The 20656-nt window shown below is 32.7% G+C and overlaps 2 protein-coding genes across 2 annotated transcripts; both read right to left on the reverse strand.

The window, feature by feature from the left end:
* Window positions 1-6189: 6189 nt before the first annotated feature.
* On the reverse strand, window positions 6190-9969 carry LOC111784001 (NAD(P)H-quinone oxidoreductase chain 4, chloroplastic; the record flags this gene model as incomplete). The annotated part of the gene is given in 1 exon segment (XM_023664822.1): window positions 6190-9969. A coding segment is annotated over 1 exon segment (1087 nt), but the record flags the coding sequence as incomplete, so codon positions are not given.
* Window positions 9970-13896: 3927 nt separating this feature from the next.
* LOC111784000 (protein TIC 214-like) lies at window positions 13897-20570 on the reverse strand. The gene has a single exon (XM_023664821.1). The coding sequence runs from the start codon at window positions 19480-19482 to the stop codon at window positions 14314-14316; it is 5169 nt and encodes a 1722-aa protein (XP_023520589.1). The 5' UTR covers window positions 19483-20570; the 3' UTR covers window positions 13897-14313.
* Window positions 20571-20656: the final 86 nt, after the last annotated feature.

Consider the following 20656-nt stretch of genomic DNA (forward strand, 5'->3'; position numbering starts at 1 on the left):
AATGACATAGGATCCGTTTCATATCTGAAGGGAAGGGAGTCTCCCGTGGCTAGTTACCGTACTGGCATACGGGATTCCACAATCACAGCCTGCCGTCTTGTCTCTAGTCGAAGCTAGCTCTACTAATTATCCTCTGGTTTATCCTAAAGGGGATTAATCAAGTATGCCCAGCTGGAATTGGCACAACGGAGCTAGTCCTCCCGTGTAGTTAAGAGTTCCCAATCTATGAGCGATAGACCTCGTGGTTTGACCCTGGGACTTGGACCATAGGAAGCCTTCCATCCCTTGTCGGGACCCGAGAGACTTTTAACAACAAAGAGTTCGTACTGAAGTTTCTGTGATCACATCATGATCTGAGGATGAGATTGATGAGTAAGTCGAATAGGCTCTGACTGCTCTTGAAAGAACTTCCCTTGAATCAAACCCCGCGTTTTACTTTAGATATTTATTGAGTTTCCCTTCTTAGAAAGTGGTGGGTAAGCCTCTCTCCTCCTTTTCCTGGGTGATGGCATTTCCATGATAGCCTTCCTTAATCTTAGCAGGGTCAACTTCTATACCCCTTGTGACTAACCATAAACCCAAGCAGCGGCTGGTCACTCCGGCATTTCTGTGGATTCAGCCTCATCTTATCCGGATTGATTCTCTCAAAGAACTTCCTAAGCGCAGGAACATGACCCTCTCCCTCCCGGCCGGGACTTGATAATCATTTCATCCACATATACCTCGACCTCTTTGTGTATTATGTCATGCAAAAGAATAGTGGCTGCCCTTTGGTAAGTAGCACCAGCCTTCTTCAGGCCGAAGGGCATGACAGTGTAACAAAAAATACCCAGGGTCTGGTAAAAGCAGTCTTTCGTTGACAGGTACAACGGATGAATAATGCATTCTCCTTTCTTTTAAGAATCTGTTTAATAATCTGAATATTGATCCCATATGTTTACGTCTCCCGTTGTCTTTCACTTGACTACTTTTTGATAACACCTTACTGGTGCATCGCCCGGTTCAATAGATCGTATCACGCCTTGATGATTGAGTTCTTTCAATAGATCATACATATAGTGATTGAACGCGTCAGTGTGCAGAATGTTCATCCCTTTTTTCTTCAATCAAGACTGAGTTACTAAACCTACTAACAGCAATTCCAGGATACCTTTCTTTTTGCAAACTCCCTATCGAAAGTGTCCATTAAGACAGGAATAATACCCTTGAGATTTCTCCCGCCGGCCCTTGGCTATATCATCCCTATAATTAGCACCACTATCATCAATGATTGGGAGATGAAGAAAAGATTCTCAAAGTTTCCTTGTTGCACCTTCCCCAACTAAACTCGAGACTTTCTTTATTTAAAACAAGAGTAATTGGTATATTCATTATTTCCTTAAATCAAGTCGGTACAGTCTATCGACCTTTCCCATTTCTTTAATACTGTTATCAAAGGAGGTATCACTACTATTCTCCAATCGGTATCTTCAGGCAAGGAGCCATAAGAAAGGCGCAATAACATTATGGATAATCCCATTAAGATCAATAAATCAATCCTCTTGATTAGAAGGCATTACAACTCTAATTCAATCTGCATATCATAATCTCAGGGTAAAGCGGTAGCGTATCTGATAAAAAGGAAAGCGCTTCCAACCTATGTATAAACTTTATACGTAGTGTATTTAGAACGTAATAGCCGTTATATACCTTTTCTTGAATAATAGCTAACCGGTCGCGGGATACTTGTAGTTCGAAATTCTCATTCAACTCTCCCTTGGAATTAGAAATAGAAAATTTCTTTATCATAGCCTGTGTCTTTATCATCATTCTCTTATTGAACTTGAAACGTTAGGAACAATACCCACAGCAAGAAAGAAAGCAACCATCACGCCTAATTCTTTGTAAACTTGATTGTTCTTCTTTTGTATGAAATTTTGTATAAAAGATCTATAGTGATCTACGGGACGAAATATTCTATCCACTATACAAGAAAATTTCCCCTACCATTGTAGCAGCATGTATAAGAGCCGAAATCGGGGTAGGACCCTCCATAGCATCAGGTAACCATAGATTCAGAGGAAATTGAGCGGATTTAGCAACTGCACCTGCAACTAATAGGAAGGCAACTGCACCTGCAACTAATAGGAAGGAGGCGTACAAAGTCAGACATCGGAAATTCACCTCATTATTATAAATCAATCTCGAAATGCAAAACTCCCTGTTGTCCAATAAAGACCTCAAATCCCTAATAATAAATAAACCCAAATAAATCTCCCACGCGAGTAGTTATAAATGCCTTTTGACAAGCATTTGCGGCAGCAGTAGTAGGTGGAGTGAACCAAAACCCTATTAATAGTAATAGATAAGACCACATTCCAACCAATTCCCAAAAAAGAGAAAGACGGATCAAATTCTCACTAGTAACTAATCCCAACATTGATGTATTGAACAAACTCATATACGCTTTCAAATAATATCCTTGATCGTGAGACATATAATTGTCACTATAAATAAGAACCATAATTCCAACAGTCGTGATTAATATTGACATAATACAAGTAAGTGGATCGATCAAGTAGCCCAACTCTAAAGAAAAAGCATTATTGATAGTCCAAGACCATACATATTGATAGATATAACTACTATTTATTTGATCAATAGATAGATAAACTGAAAAAATCATAACTATACTTAACAATAAAATACTCGGAAAAGACCACATACGTCGAAGGTTTTTGGTTGCGGTCGGAAAAAGTAGAAGTCCCACTCCTATTAAGATAGGAATTGGAAGTGAGATGAAAGGTATGATCCATGAATATTGATACGTATATTCCATAAAAAAAGTATATTTAATTCCTAATTAATTTTTCTGATTCACCAGCTCTTATCTCTTTTCAAAAGGATCAGTTAATAAAAAATTTGAATATCCAAAACTGAAATCGAATTTTCTTTTTCTAGTCTTAATTATTCTTAATTTTTTGCCAAATACTTAAAATATTTCAAGTCAGGAAGTTAGAATTGTTCAAATAAGATGATCCACTGAAACTATTAATGAACACACCTATTTATTTTAAGTAAAATTTTTTGACAATATAGAAACTGCAAATTTTCTTTATTATTATTATTTAGTATGCATTACAAAAATTTCCCGCTATAGAGCGGGAAGGAATAATTAGACGAAAAACACTATTTAATTTTGGTATCAATCATAAAAAAGCCAGTCTACAAGTGGATCCAGTAAAATAAGACTTCTTTGTATTAAATTCGTTTATTACGAATCATTAAACAATTCATTTTTTTTTTACAAAATAACATTTTATATATTTTTTTTGTTTCTAATCGAATAATTTTTCATTTTGATAGCTATATTAGGAGTATACTATAATTTATAGAAAAAATGGATAATAAATAGTAAAGAACAATTCCTTTTGAACACTAGATGTCTTTCACATCCAATTATAGTAATGAATAATCAATTCTAATTTTTTAATGGCAGTTCCAAAAAAGCGCACTTCTATATCAAAAAAACGGATTCGGAAAAATATTTGGAAAAGCAAAGGGCGTCGGGCAGCGTTGAAAGCTTTTTCGCTATCACAATCTATTTCAACGAGGAAGTCACAAAGTTTTGTTTTTGAGAAAAATCAACTAAATAATGAAAGATTGGAAGAATCAGAATCGGTTTGACTCAAAAAAAAGTCTAGTAGAAGTTCGTTTATAATTTTGATTATTTAAATAAATTTTTTTTTATATTATAATAATTTATTATTATATATTATTATATAAATAATAAATAATTGAATAATGTAATGTAAATTTATTAAAAAAAAATTATCACTAAAAAATATAGATTCAAATAAAAATAAACATTTTTTTTATCAAAGCAATTATTGGAATTTCCTAATGTTTTGAGCGGATGAATATGAAATTCCTTTTTTTAGGGTATGTAAAAAAAATAAAAAATCTTTTGTTTACTCAATTATAAAATTGAAAATGGTATTTTTTTCTTGTTCAAAGAATCAAAAGAAATACACGGGTTGACCTTTCTTTTTCATATCTTTGTTTTATCATTTTCGGGATGGGGAAAATACGAATCCCCATCGCCCCAATAAACGAAAAAGTTTTTATTGATTTTTTATTTTATTATATATTTTCTATATTCTAGAATATAGAAAATATATAATATCTAATCAAATAGTAAACTGAAATTCTTTATTAAAAATTTAATGAGACGTTAAAATGATGACATTAGTGGATTAAGTTAAAACCGTATTTTTTCATTCTATGAACCCTTATTTCTTTTCTCGAAATCATTATTACTATTATAGAATATATCCCACCGAATACATAATGAAATTGGTTTGCAAAATCCTCTAAAATCAAACTATTATTAAATTAATAAAATTTATTCTAATTATATTTTTTCAATCTCGACGAGTGAATAATAATAGGTTATTATGATTTCGAGAAAGCCGCTATGGTGAAATCGGTAGACACGCTGCTCTTAGGAAGCAGTGCTAGAGCATCTCGGTTCGAGTCCGAGTAGCGGCATGCCATTTTATATTATAAAACAAGTTCTATAATATAATTAATTCACGTCCCCGATATTAATTCAAATAATTGAATTGAGGGACCTTTTTAAATTTTTTTTATGATATTTTCAACTTTAGAGCATATATTAACTCATATATCTTTTTCGGTCATTTCAACTGTCATTACAATTCATTTGATAACCTTATTCGTCGATGAAACCGTAGGACTCTATGCTTCGTCAGAAAAGGGCATGATAGCTACTTTTTTCTGTATAACAGGATTATTAGTTACTCGTTGGATTTATTTGAGGCATTTACCATTAAGTGATTTATATGAATCATTACTATTTCTTTCATGGGGTTTCTCCATTATTCATCTATTTACGTATTTTAAAAAATATAAAAACCATTTAAGTGTAAGCGCAATAACTGCACCAAGTACTATTTTTACCCAAGGTTTTGCTACTTCAGGTTTTTTAACTGAAATGCATCAATCCCCACTATTAGTTCCCGCTCTCCAATCTCATTGGTTAATGATGCACGTAAGTATGATGGTATTGGGTTATGCATCTCTTTTATGTGGATCATTATTTTCAGTAGCTCTTATAGTGATTACATTTCAAAACTCTATAAGAATTTTTGGTAAAAACAATCATTTATTAAATGCGTTATTTTCCTTTGATGAGATCCAATACATGAACGAAGAGAACAATGTTTTAAGAAACACTTATTTTTTTTCTTATAATAATTATTATAAGTCTCAACTGATTCAACAATTAGATCATTGGAGTTATCGTATTATTAGTCTAGGGTTTATCTTTTTAAGCATAGGTATTCTTTCAGGGGCCGTATGGGCTAATGAGACATGGGGATCGTATTGGAATTGGGATCCAAAAGAAACTTGGGCATTTATTACTTGGACCATATTCGCAATTTATTTACATATGCGAACAAATAAAAATTTTGAAGGTGTAAATTCTGCAATTGTGGCCTCTATGGGTTTTCTTATAATTTGGATATGCTATTTTGGGGTCAATCTATTAGGGATAGGGCTACATAGTTATGGTTCATTTACATTAACATCTAATTGAATGAATTCAAGAAAGGGCCTGACGAACACAAACACGGGAGAGTATAGATAAGAAAACTGTGTGTAAGACATCGAGAACCCTTTGAATCACTACATTACTTGATTCAAATGGTTCTCACAAAACCCAAATGTATGAGGAAGTCCAATTCATTTTTTTATTTAACTTAAGATTAAGAAAAAAGACTTCTTTTTTTATTGTGCAACGAACGATTAAAAAAAAATTATTAATTATTATATTATTGCTGTTTTATTTTTTTTCCGAAAACTATCTAGCAAAATAATTAGATAAAAGAGCTTCGACCTTGTCAACTGATAGTGAGAAAACAAAATCTGGATAAATACCAATACCTATGACAGGTATAAGGATAGAGATCGCAACAAACAACTCTCGTGGTCCCGAATCAAAAAAATAAGAATTTTGAACATTAAAAAGCTTGTATCCATAGAACATCTGGCGTAACATAGATAATAAATAAATGGGAGTTAATATGATTCCAATTGCCATTACCAAAGTAATTAGTATTTTTGTCATTAAAAGATATTTTTGGCTGGTAATTATTCCAAAAAAGACTATTAATTCTGCAACAAAACCGCTCATACCCGGCAATGCAAGGGAAGCCATCGATAAGATACTAAAAGTCGTGAATATTTTTGGAATTGGAATAGCCATTCCGCCCATTTCATCGAGATAAACAAGACGTATTCTATCATAACTTGTTCCCGCCAAGAAAAAAAGCGCAGCGCCAATAAATCCATGAGAGATTATTTGTAAAATAGCTCCATTGAGTCCCGTATCGCTTATAGAACAAATTCCTATAATTATGAAACCCATATGAGAGACGGAGGAATAAGCGATTCTTTTTTTTAAATTGCGTTGACCCGAAGATGTTGAAGCTGCATAGATTATTTGAATTATACCTACTATGATCAACCAGGGTGAAAAAATAGAATGGGCGTGGGGTAATAATTCCATATTGATCCGAACCAATCCATATGCTCCCATTTTTAATAAGATTCCGGCTAGAAGCATACAAGTACTGTAATGTGCCTCTCCGTGGGTATCTGGTAACCATGTATGTAAGGGTATAATCGGTGATTTGACAGCAAAAGCAATAAGAAATCCGATATAGAATATTATTTCCAGTGCTATAGGATACGATTGATTAGCCGATGTTTCAAAATTTAAAGTTGGTTCATTAGAACCATATAAACCGATACCCAGAACTCCCATTAACAAAAAAATGGAACCTCCCGCAGTGTACAAAATAAACTTTGTAGCTGAATACAACCGTTTCTTTCCTCCCCACATCGATAGAAGTAGATAAACGGGAATTAATTCTAACTCCCACATGATAAAAAATAGTAAAAGGTCTCGAGCAGAAAATGATCCTATTTGACCGCTATACATTGCTAACATTAGAAAATGGAATAATCGGGAATCTCGAGTAACTGGCCAAGCCGCTAAAGTAGCTAAAGTGGTGATAAACCCCGTCAGTAAAATGGGTCCTATGGAAAGTCCATCGATTCCCAATCTCCAGTAAAAATCCAAAAAAGGGATCCATTTATAATCCTCTGTCAGTTGGATTAATGGATCGTCTAATTCGAAATGATAACAAAATGCATAGGTTGTTAGAAGGAGCTCGAGTACACAGATACATATCGTATACCATCTCATTACTTTATTTCCTCTATGAGGGAAAAAGAGAAGTAATAAACCCGCAAATATTGGAAAAACTATAACTGTTGTTAACCAAGGAAAATAATTCGTAGTAAAAACAAGATACACTTGGACTAAAAAAACCCATGTTCGAAAATGAAATAAAAAAAAATATATATATGTATATTTATTTTCGAGCACGAGTTTTTGTCGGTAAAAAAGAAATCAAATGGATTCAAGGGGGCTTTTCGAGAACGTATCAATAAGCTAGACCCATGCTTCGAGTTGTTTCATGCCATAAATAAACGCGAACACTCAAGAAATCCGTCGGACAGGCAGATTCACATCTCTTACAACCAACACAGTCTTCTGTTCTTGGAGCCGAAGCTATTTGCTTAGCTTTACATCCGCCCCAAGGTATCATTTCTAATACATCTGTGGGGCAAGCTCGGACACATTGAGTACACCCTATACATGTATCATAAATCTTTACTGAATGTGACATTGGATCTAGAATTCTTTTTTAAGACTATAAATTTTCGATCGAGTAAATTTGTAAATGAATTATATATTTAGATACCAGATGAGTCAATAATTGATCAGAATTTTTATAATCAATCTACTTTCAGATTAACTCATGCGATAGGACCAAGATACTTTGATTTTTTACGTTTTCGCAAACATGATCATGAATTACGTATCATACAGATAATTTGACTTGATGAATATCAGAATTTATCCGATAAATAAATACTACTTATTCAACAAATTCGATTGATTGATACGAGTTGATTTTCTGTTACGATAAATTGACGAAACAATAGCTGGGCCAATAGCTGCTTCAGCGGCTGCAATAGCTATAACAAAAATTGAGAAAATATTCCCTTTTAATTGGCGACTATCAAAAAAATCAGAAAATGTTACGAAATTCATATTAACTGCATTCAGTATAAGCTCAAGACACATAAGGGCCCTAACCATATTTCGGCTCGTGATCAATCCATAGATACCGATAGAAAATAAATAGGCACTTAGAATAAGTACATGTTCGAGCATGATTGACCAACTCCTTATCAATTCCGATTCATTTCAATATGAACAAAAATGTAATAGATTCAATTCAATTGACAAAAAAAAAGTACAGAACAAGGGAATATATTGGTAATCGATCGAATAAAAGAATTTTTATTTTAGACAGAAACAATCTTCAAATAGAATTGAAGGGGAATGTGTGCGATAACATAGAACAAAGTTTAATTTATGCTATTTCTAACTAAAGATTTATTACTGGCGAGCCACGGCAATTGCGCCGATCAAAGCAGCTAAAAGAATGATCGAAATTAGTTCAAATGGAAGAAAAAAATATGTTGATAAATGAATTCCAATTTGTTGACTATTACTTATTAAATCTGGCTCTAGAATCTGGTTTGATCTTGTAGTCCAAATAATCCCATACCATGACGTATCTACAATAGTAGTCATTAGTGAAACAAAAATACTTGTACAAACCAGAAAAGTAACTCCATTCCCAACGGTCCAAAGATTCAAATCTTTGGAATATTCTGAACCCTTCATGAACATCACAGCAAATATGATTAAAACATTTATAGCTCCCACGTAAATAAGGAGTTGCGCGGCAGCTACAAACTGGGCGTTTGCTAAAATATAGAATAAGGATATAGAAACAAGAACCAGTCCCAACGAAAAAGCAGAATAAATGGAGTTATTAAATAATAGTACTCCCATACTTCCTAAAATAAGACCTGATCCCAACAAGACTACAAGAAAATCATGTATCGGTCCAGGCAAATCCATTATATGTAGTAAAAAAAGAGATAAAAAAATCTAAATGTTTTTCATGACCTTATTGATCTGACCAGGAAAAAAAATGGATAATCAATTCCTAATTAAATCTTAGGGGGTGTGAATTAATGTAGGTACAGTTATTGTATTAATCTTAGTCTTGATCTGAAAGAGTATAGTAGATTGAAACTATATATTTGGAAATATATAGTTTCAATCTAAATTAAGCTGCAATTCTCATGAATCAATAGTTTGTATTTGTAGGTAGTGATCAAACAAACAAAACGAAAGAAACCTCATTTCTTTAGATCAAAACGGAACCTTAGTAATTTCCAATTACTCTTTAATCAAGGGATTTACTTATTTTAGACTTCAATTTGAGGCGAATTCAGAATTGTTCTAATTGTATAATCATCAACTACTGACATTGGTAAACGACCCAAAGAAATTTGATTATAATTCAATTCGTGACGATCATAAGTAGAAAGTTCATATTCTTCAGTCATTGATAAACAATTTGTTGGACAATATTCAACGCAGTTACCACAAAATATACAGATCCCGAAATCAATACTGTAATTAAGCAATCGTTTCTTTCGAATATCTGTTTCCAATTTCCAATCAACAACGGGGAGATCTATAGGACATACACGAACACATACTTCACAAGCAATGCATTTATCAAATTCAAAATGGATTCGACCGCGGAAACGCTCCGATGCGATTAATTTTTCGTAAGGATATTGAATAGTTACAGGCAAACGATTTGCATGGGATAAAGTAATCATGAAACCCTGACCAATGTACCTTGCAGCTCGTACTGTTTGTTGACCATAATTCATGAACCCAGTTACCATAGGGAACATATTGTAATATCTCTAAAGAATTTTATGTTTGTTTCTTTCTCTTGTTTGANTATTCCTTTACCGTGAAAAGAGTTGAAAGGAAGTTGTTAATAATAGATTACCAAGAGATATAGGTAAAAGAAATTTCCATCCGAGATTTAATAGTTGGTCTATTCTTAGTCGGGGTAAAGTCCATCTTGTTGCTATAGAAATGAACAAGAATAAATAAGTTTTAGCTAATGTAATAAAGATACTAATTGTCATTCCAAAGACTTCATACGCTTTATTTATTTCAAAAAGTTCATAACCGAATATGTATGGAATAGAGATATCCCAACCACCCAAGTAAAGAACCGTTACAAATAACGAAGAAACTAATAGATTTAGATAGGAAGCAACATAAAATAAACCAAATTTGATACCCGAATACTCGGTTTGATAACCCGCTACTAATTCTTCTTCCGCTTCTGGTAAATCAAAAGGTAATCTCTCGCATTCTGCTAAGGAAGAAATTAGAAAAATAACAAACCCTATAGGTTGACGCCACAAATTCCACCCCCAAAAACCATACTTTGATTGAGCCTCAACTATATCAACTGTACTCGAACTGTTAGATAATCATAGTCGGTAATAACATCACTGTTCTCATCGCTATTACAGAACCGTACATGAGATTTTCACCTCATACGGCTCCTTGAGGGCCATAAATAAATCTAAGGAGCGTGTCGGGATTATTTATCTTAATATGTCTTTTTTGTAGAAGAGTATAGGATAAAAATCTATCGTGTGGCCCCCAATTAACCCAATAGAATTCTGTCTGTTCTAATAATAAAGAAAAAAGGTACTTCTGAATTGATCTCATCCTTTAATAAAAAAAAAATTCTTTGTTGAGTAATAACTTAATTCTTCACTAAAATACTATTGATTATAAATATCAATAACCCATCGTTTTCACTTACGAAAAAAACAAATTGGCTATTCCATTAGTTCATGAATTCGGACACGAATTCTATCTCGATGAATAGGGAGATAGGAAAGAAATGAATATAGGAATAGATGGAGATAAGAAACAATACAAAAGATCTCTTTTTTTGTTGTAATTGGATTCTTTCAATTTGTTTTTTTCGTTCCTATTCTTCTTTCTGAGAAAAAGGGGACTTACTAAATAAGGGATTATTTCGTTTCCGATAGTTATTTATTTAATGGGTGGATAGGCGCATACTCTGGATCGGAATCGTGGGGAGTACTGCCTGATCATTTCTACAAACTTAAAGCCCCAATTCGTATTCTTTTTATATTATGCATTTTGCAAAAATGTCCTTCTCTCTCTTTTGGATAATTTGGAAAATCTCCATTACTAATCCTTTGTATATCTTGGTGTTTCTAACCATCCACTCATTTTTGCTCAATCAGCCGTGTTATGGTAATACATATATGTTAGTACATCCAAATAATAGTGAAAACTCGATCCGATTGATCTTTTGAGTCCGCTTCAAGACAGGATAACTAGTCAACCAATCTTGGGATAAAGGCTCTCTTGCGCCTATGTTTATTTCTGCTTAACTCTTATACATAGAAAATGAGACTCAATATTTTGACTGCTAATTTTTATTTATCTAAGCTGTTTTCTTTCACTCATATAACTATCTGATTTAGTTCATTAATCCGAATAATGAATATAAAAATGAAGATATCTATTCATCACCCCTTTTCTCAAAAAAAAAGGGGGGAGAAGTTTATGTCTCAACGAATCACACGTAGAGATATTGATAATACACATAGAGTTAATGGTATTTCATAACTAATTGATTGAGCAGCAGCTCGTAGACCACCTAAAAAGGAATATTTATTATTGGATCCATATCCTGACATAAGAAGGCCGATGGGAGCAACACTTGAAATGGCAATCCATAAAAAAACACCGATCTGCAGATCTGCTAAAACAAGGCGATAACCAAAAGGAATTACTGAATAGCTTAGTAAAATTGATATGACTGCTATGGATGGTCCGATACTGAATAAACGCGTATCACCTCTAGATGGAAGCAGATTTTCTTTAAAAAGTAGTTTTGTGCCATCTGCTAAAGCTTGAAGAACTCCCAAAGGACCAGCATATTCAGGTCCAATACGTTGTTGTATCCCGGCGGATATTTCTCTTTCTAACCATACAATTACTAGTACGCCGATTGTGATTCCCAATACAGTAGTCAAAATAGGGACAAGCACCCATAGAATTCCATAGACTTCTTTTAAGAATTCCAATCTCGAAAAAGAATTGATATCTTGGACTTGTGATGTATCAATTATCATTTTAACGATCANGATTCCCAATACAGTAGTCAAAATAGGGACAAGCACCCATAGAATTCCATAGACTTCTTTTAAGAATTCCAATCTCGAAAAAGAATTGATATCTTGGACTTGTGATGTATCAATTATCATTTTAACGATCAACTTCTCCCATAATGATATCTATGCTACCTAGTATTGTCATAATATCAGCCAATTTCATTCTTTTAACTAACTGAGGAAGAATTTGCAAATTGATAAAACCCGGCGGGCGAATTTTCCATCTCCAAGGAAAACCACCCTGATCCCCTATCAAAAAAATACCCAATTCCCCTTTTGGGGCTTCGACTCTCACATAAAGTTCTTGTTTCGCCAATTCAAAAGTTGGCGAAGGTTTTTTACTAATGAATCGATAGTCAAAGTCATTCCATTCCGGAGACTGTCCTCGATCAAAAGATCGTATTTCTAAATTTTCATAAGGTCCCCCTGGAATTCCTTCCAAAGCTTGTTGAATAATTTTTATGGATTCCGTCATCTCACCAAGTCTGACTAAATAACGAGCTAATGAATCTCCTTCTTTTTGCCACTGAACTTCCCAATCAAATTCGTCATAACACTCATAATGATCAACTTTACGAAGATCCCATGGTATTCCGGAAGCTCGCAGCATTGGTCCTGATAACCCCCAATTTATTACCTCTTCTCCAGAAATAATGCCTACTCCCTCAACTCGTTCTAAAAAAATAGGATTTTGTGTAATAAGTTTTTGATATTCAGCAACCGCTGTCAAAAAATAATCGCAGAAATCCAAACATTTATCTATCCATCCATGAGGTAGATCAGCCGCGACTCCCCCGATACGAAAATAATTATGCATCATTCTCATACCGGTGGCTGCTTCGAATAGATCATATACTAATTCTCTTTCTCTGAAAATATAGAAGAAGGGAGTCTGTGCGCCAATATCCGCCATAAAAGGGCCAAGCCATAACAGATGAGAAGCTATACGACTCAATTCCAACATAATTACTCTGATATAGCTGGCTCTTTTAGGTACTTGAATATTTCCCAACAGTTCTGGACCATTTACAGTTATTGCTTCTGTAAACATAGTAGCTAAATAATCCCAACGTGTTACATAAGGTAGATATTGTATAATTGTTCGGTTTTCTGCAATTTTTTCCATCCCTCTGTGTAAATAACCCAATATTGGTTCACAGTCAATAACATCTTCACCATCCAAAGTAAGGATGAGTCGAAGAACACCGTGCATTGATGGGTGGTGAGGTCCCATATTGACTATCATGAGGTCTTTTCTTGTAGCTGGTCCATTCATAAGTTTTTCCTCGATTCAGCTTTCCATGAATTGCTGAAAATGCAAATAAGTTCATAAAAATTCAAGATCTAATAAATCAAATAATTAAAAATTACTTTTAAAATTACTGAGTTTTTGACTCCCGAATATCCAATTGATTAATTAATTCTTTATAACGCATTTTATTTATCTTTGATAAATAAGAAAGTAATCGTTGGCGTTTTCCGAGAATTTTACGTAGACCTCTTTGAGATAAATAGTCTTTTTTGTGCAATTCCAAATGAGAAGTAAGTCTTCGTATCTTATTGGTGAAACTGACTACTTGAAATTCAACGGATCCTCCATTTTCTTTTTTTTCTTCTTGCGAAATAACTGAGCTGAATGAATTTTTTACCATAAAATGAAATCTCCTTAGCCTCCTTTTTTTATTGTTTTATAAATTATTATTGATCAGTAATAATAATGTTACTAATTTTAATTTGATATACACAATAATCTTAATTTGATTACGAATTTCTATTCTTTTTTTTTTTTTAATAAAATTTTGCAATCCAATTTGAAAAAATTGGATTCAGATAGGTATACAAAAGGCTGGTATATTTCTGCACGCACAAAAAATATTTATACTTAAAACTTCAATTAAAAATGAAATAAGAATATTTTATTGATTCATTTCTAAATCGAATAGAGACGCCATTGAATTAAATTAATATCATCTATCAGAATCTAAGACAGTGCCATATGTGTATTTCTTTGTCTTCATATACCATATAAGGTACGGCCAATATAGGAAAAATGTAGCATTAACGAATTTTCAATTGTGGATACATATGGATCCTTAGCATACTAAAACGACTGCTATTATTGGTATCAAACCAATAACGATTCATACAAGCTAAATCTTCTAATCGATAATTGGGCCACAAAAAGAACTTGAATTTATTTAGTTTATTTTTATATCTATCAAGATGTTTGCTTCTTTTATCTAAAACTTGATCATGAGTTTTTACCTTATTTGCATTGTAAAATCCTGTATTTCTATGGATATCATTTCTATTCCCAGAATTGAAACAAATTAGAATTCTGAACTCTCTACGACCTCTAGGGGATAAGATATTTTCCGGAACAAGCAAATCATAATGATTGCTGGTTCTATTTTCATTCGTTTTTTGATGTATTGCAATGGATTCAGCAAAACTCTTCTTATAAGGATAGCCTTTTTCTTGATATCTTTGATTAATTTGGTACTTATTCTTATGAACTAATGAAATACCTATGGTTTGAGACATAATAAATTGTCCATCATTTTCTACAGACAGACGAACAGGTTCGATAATAAATATTCCCCCTTTTAAGAATTCTTTATGAAACTGGAACTGCTTGGGAACTATCAGCATCTCCAGATTTATTTCTCCTCTTTCGATAGAGGATATAGTAATTTTTATGGGATTTATCAGTCTAAGCAGGAGACAATATACGTTGATGTTATTCATCAGTTTGCCAGTTAAGGAATTCTCCCATCTCAATTGAAAAATAAAATAGTTGTTTACGAAGGAATCAAACAGGGCTTCCATGTTTTTCTTGGATTTTTTTTTCTTTCTACGTTTTTTCACATCTGCTTCCGCGGAATCTTTTTCAAGATCTTTTTTTTGGTTTGATAAAACTGAGTCACGATTCTTTTCGTCCACAACTTCCTTTTTTCCTTTATTTCCATTTTCTAAAAAAAGAGGTTTTTTCTTCGCTGATATTAAAGGAGATCCTTTTTTCTTTCCAATTAGTTTTTCATTTTGACTAATAATGAAATTTTTATTCAAATTTAAAAGAAGTGATTTGATTGGTATGATCCACGGATTAATCTTATATGCATTATAAAGTATCAAAAATTCTGGAAAGAACCAAAGTTCCAGATTCGATATGGAACGACTTAGTATTTCTTCATTCATTCTCATCCAATCAAAAACAAAAAAGATTTTTTTTTTATTGTTCAATGGGTTGATTTCTTGATTCATTGTGAGATAAGAAAAATCTTTCTTATCGATTTTTTCAATTAGTTGAAAACTATTACCCCCAGTTTTAGTATTTTGATTACTGTTTGTGTCAGTTTCAATATTGATCCAGGCTCTAATATCGGCCTTATTTTTAAGACCAAAATGCAGCATTCTCCAATCAAAATATTTTCTATCCAGATTTTTTTCCCGATCTATAATATAATTATCTATTAGATAATTATTGATAGGGATATCCGTTAGTATATCAAAAAATTTCCATTTATCTGTGTTGTACTTAGACGAACTTTCTTGATTATTTTTTACTTGCACTGTTAATTCATAAATAGATGAATCTTTATTATCTTCATAATTAATGGATTTATATGATAAAAGATCATATATATATTTTTTTAGAATATTATCGTTTTTATTTGGTAATGAGTAGCGGGTTTCAAAATCATTTTGTTTTTTGTAATCAATTAATCTGTTTTGTTCATATGAATAACATTGTTTAAAATCTTTATTTTTGACCATACGATCTTTCTTTACTCTATTTCGCCATTTTTGTGGGAATAATTTTTCCCATCTAATTGGATATAAATCATAGTGATAATGACCCCTTAACCAGTTTTTCCATTCATTCATCATTGCAGAATTTTGAAGATTCTTTTGTTTTAAGTCGGGATGGAATATTTCGTGTGCTCCAACAACTTTACCAAAATAATCCTGTATTTCATTTTTAAGAAAAAGAGATGTTCCGTGATATTGAAACACAGGTCTTAACTTAGATAAGTTAATAAGTTGGGTTTGTGATAATTTGTAAAATAAATATGCTTGTGACAAGTATGATAAGTCCCCAAAGACCTTTCTATTCTTATTACTAATATTGGAAAGTGACTTTTTTATAGTTGAAATAAAGTAAATGAAACTTTGATTTGTTTTATCAATTCTTTCTTCATTTGCTTCATTATTGGAAATGGATTTAGTCATTTTTTTTTTTATTGAATCAATAAAAAGTTGACCATTAATCCTCGGGATATTCATAATACGTTGAAAGATAGCTATGTATATGTTTTCAACGAAAAATTTTAGAAAATGATGCGATTTACGAATTAATCGTACATTTCTTTTTTTTAATATCTTTAAAAGATTTTTCGGAGATTCTAATATATCACTTATTTTGTTAGGACTAATATTTAGTTCTAGCTTTAGAATCGCGTTTTTCGTGTCTTTTCTAATTTTTTCAATTTGTTTTAGTATGGTGTTTGTTCTATCAGTCCGATCTTTGATCGTTGTTTCTATCAACGAAAAAGTTCTCCGATCCATAGATTGAATTATAATGGACGAGTCTTGGATCATTCGATTACGTATTATCAAATTTTTTTCTTCATTCAACTCGGATATTTCTTTCAATTCAACTAATCGAGTTGGGTTTCTTTGTGAAAGGTTTTTGATGACCCGTTTTTTTGTTTCGTTTAATATATTTATAAACACGTTTAGTCTTTTTTTTAAAACTCTTCGAGTCCTTTTTTTAATTTGTTTTTCGACTTTTGTTATTAAACCCGGTTCAAAAAACGAACCGTCTTTTCGGGGAGAACCAAAAGGCATTTCAGCTTCCTCTCCAAAAACTGTTAAAAAAGCAAAATCATTTTTTTTTTCGTTCTTTTTTATTGAATTTTTATTAGGTAACCTAAATATGTCGCGCGCTTTCACACGAAAAGGAAATAAGATCTTTATTTGAATACCCTCTGTTAACCAATTTTGTGGAAATTCTGTTTCTGATAATTGAACACCATTATAGGTGCATTTTATATGTATTTCGTTCTTGGAATTTTTCCAATCCTTGTACCAGTCAGTACCTTCAAATAATAGTATACGGATAATATTTTTAGCTATTATCAATGAGGGTATCACAATATATTTTCTAATAAATGAGTGAGTTACTAACAAACAACCTCTTATTACTTGACCAAGTAGTGCCTTATCCCAGGTTTCTGATCTTTCTATACATGTTTGTTTCTCTTCCTCCTTGGCTCTTCTTATCATCACCGCTTTTATTTCATTTTCATCTGGCTTTTCCTGTGTATTATCCGAAATAGTCAATTCTGTGTTTTTCCATATCCAAGGTCTAAAAAGCGTTTTTATTATTCCGGGAATATCAAAAGAAGACAAAACATCTTTGGCTTGTCTGTCAAAAAAAAGATAAGAACGTACATTTGCTTGAAGCGGTTTCCAAATACCTGTTTTACGTCTTTGACAACGCATAGAGCCTTTAATTACGTCTCGACGAAAATCCGATAGTTGGGAATACCGTAGCAAAACAATTTCGTCTGATGATTCGTCAGAATCATCAGTATTTGTGATATCAATATCTTGGTTTGTGATATCAATATCTTGATTTGTGATTTGATCTTCAGAGTTTAGATTGTCGGTAAAAATTACGACACGTTTGGCTTTTCTTGAACGAATTTGATGATCTTGCGTCGGCTTTTTTTTCTCTTCTTCGTCTTCTTCGTCTTTGTCTTCTTCGTCTTCTTCGTCTTTGTCTTCTTCGTCTTCTTTTTCTTGTTCTTCTTCTTTCTCCCGGCGTTCTAACTCGTTGATTAATTTGTATGACCATCGAGGAACTTCTTTATGGATTTCTCTTAGTCCAATCGAGTTTTGAGGACTTGCTTTATCGTTGTCAGGAGTTATAATTGCATCTAATAAAAATTTGAAATATTTTATTCGATCTTCTGACTCAATTTTATCTTCAATTTGTGGATAATTAGTATTAAGAAAGATAGTATGAATCTTATTTGTCCAAACGTTCTCACTATCATTTTTTCTAGAAGTTTCATTTATCATTGAGAATGAAAAAAAATTGATTCGTCTGCGGTAAGGTCCGCTCAACAAAGGATCATATGTTTTTGGTAAATAGTCGTTTTCAGTTTCATCATTACATAATTGAGTCCTTTTTTCCAGTACATCCCCTACTCTAGCTGGGGATCCCTTATCCAGAATTTCTATTCTATTTATCAATTTTTTGTTTAAATTTATTTTTTTTTGTTCATTCAGATAATTCCAAGAATTATCCAATTCATCAGAAAAAAGTTTTTCTGTTGTGACCAAAGATATCTTTTTTTGTATCATTTCCAAAAAAGTTGATAGACTGGGTGGATATGTAAAAACTATTCTGTCTTTTCCGTCACTTTGGCATGTATAAAAAAAATATTGTGCCATTTCAGTTCTAACAGCATTTTCTAACCTGTTATTTTTTATATATCGAAGTGGACGATTCCATCGTTTATAGTCGAAAAGAATAGTCACAAGAGGTTTTTCAAACCAGAAGAGATCTTTTTCGTCTGTATCTAAATCTAACAGCATTTTGTCATTTTCTTTATTTCCATCCGGAGGGTAAGAAGTTTCATAAACAGGTCTTTTTATCTTTTGATAGCGTGTCCTTTTAAAGTGGAATTCATCCTTTGTTTTTTCCTTTCCATTCACTCGGATCTCTTCCGTTTCATCGATTTTGTCCGGATCCTCCTTTTCTTCCGAAAAAAGGGAAGGAGAAGTATCTTCTTCGGTGGATCCCTCTTGTTCCTGTTTAGTCCCCTCCGTTTCTTTCAGTTTCTTAGTAAGAATGGGTGACGGTATTCTGCCTAAATAGTAGACACAGGTAATAAATAAGAGAATACTAAAGATTCGAGCCATAGAATTTCTGAATTCTGACACAAGGTACTTATTAGATCTAATAGAATTATTTTGCTGTATCCAGACTAATATCAATCCAACCCATTTCATGAATAAAATGTGACCAATTAACCAACCAACAAAACTACTTGTTACAAATAACATCTTGTTGTTGCATCGAAACATAGAAATGTTGACTAATCTGACTAACATTGAACTTGGTAAAATGAAAGGGTTGAATAATTGAAAAATGAGATTATTCAGGCAAGTATTCAAGGGACTTGGAACCACCCTCCTCTCTTGACATATCATTCAATACCTAATCTAAGAGAATAGACGACTTCACAACCAAGCTGATGAGCCCAGCCCTCCACTTCCGAGCATTGAAATTATTCTCAAGACTAAACATTTTTCTTTGTAGATGATAAAACCGAGATCTCTTCAAACATAATGAACATTATAACCATTGTCTGACATATCTTTTCTATAAGAAAACCTTGTATGACATTCTAATCTTGGAATAAGATGTATAATGTATTCACAAACAAAGTTTGTATCAAAGTAAGAGGTCATACGTTCAAACTCTTCTAGTCTTAGTTCCTCAAATCATCTTGTTTCTCACAGAGTTAGTCAAGGAAGTAAGTTACAAGAAGGATGACTTCAGTCAAGTAAAATGAGACTCAAGTCCACACATGAGAGGGAGTGTTAACAAAGATTAAGTTTACTCAAATCTACCCATTCAAACCTTTGGGTTTACCAGTAATTAAAACCCACGAAAAAAGAAAGAAAAACAAATAAAACTCTAGCAAACCTCCAAATTCAACTCTATTAACATCCACTAGCAATGTAAACAACCAAAATCTACGCTGTCATTTGTTTGGTGGGGAGCTAAAAATCTCATAGGACAAGTATCTAGATTCTTGCATTTGTTTGACAAGCATGTAGTGTACCTAAACAACTTAGGATGACCATATGGGAGGCATGTAAGGACCTTTTGATGTCGTCTTGAATCCTATTTGTTTTTTCTTTCTTTTTCTTCGATAGGCATCATAAAAGATGAGATAAAATTAAGAAGGGGAGTTCCTAGCAATGGATTACAAAAAAATTCTCCAATTTGTCGTAAGATTAGAAAGACCACAATTACCAAAAAAAGGGACTCAACTCACACCAAGTGAGAAATAAAAATGTAGTAGAAATGAGGACAACTAAAAATACGAGAGTTTTGCTCATGCCAAGTAGTCTAATGTCATGGTGAATTCATGGATTTCAAAGATACCAATGTCTAGGGAATCTTCTCATGACAATTTTGTTTGTCTCTCTTTTATATATATTTTCTTTCACCATTTTTCTTTATTTGTGCTTTTCATGGTATATTTAAAACAAATCAACACATTTTTCAACAAAAACAAAAAAACAAATCAAAGTATTTATTCGCTTGTAAAGATTATATGCAATTATCTGTATTCATCAACCATATTTATATATC

Source organism: Cucurbita pepo, unplaced genomic scaffold (genome assembly GCF_002806865.2).
Source record: "Cucurbita pepo subsp. pepo cultivar mu-cu-16 unplaced genomic scaffold, ASM280686v2 Cp4.1_scaffold000136, whole genome shotgun sequence".
Classification (NCBI taxonomy): domain Eukaryota; kingdom Viridiplantae; phylum Streptophyta; class Magnoliopsida; order Cucurbitales; family Cucurbitaceae; genus Cucurbita; species Cucurbita pepo.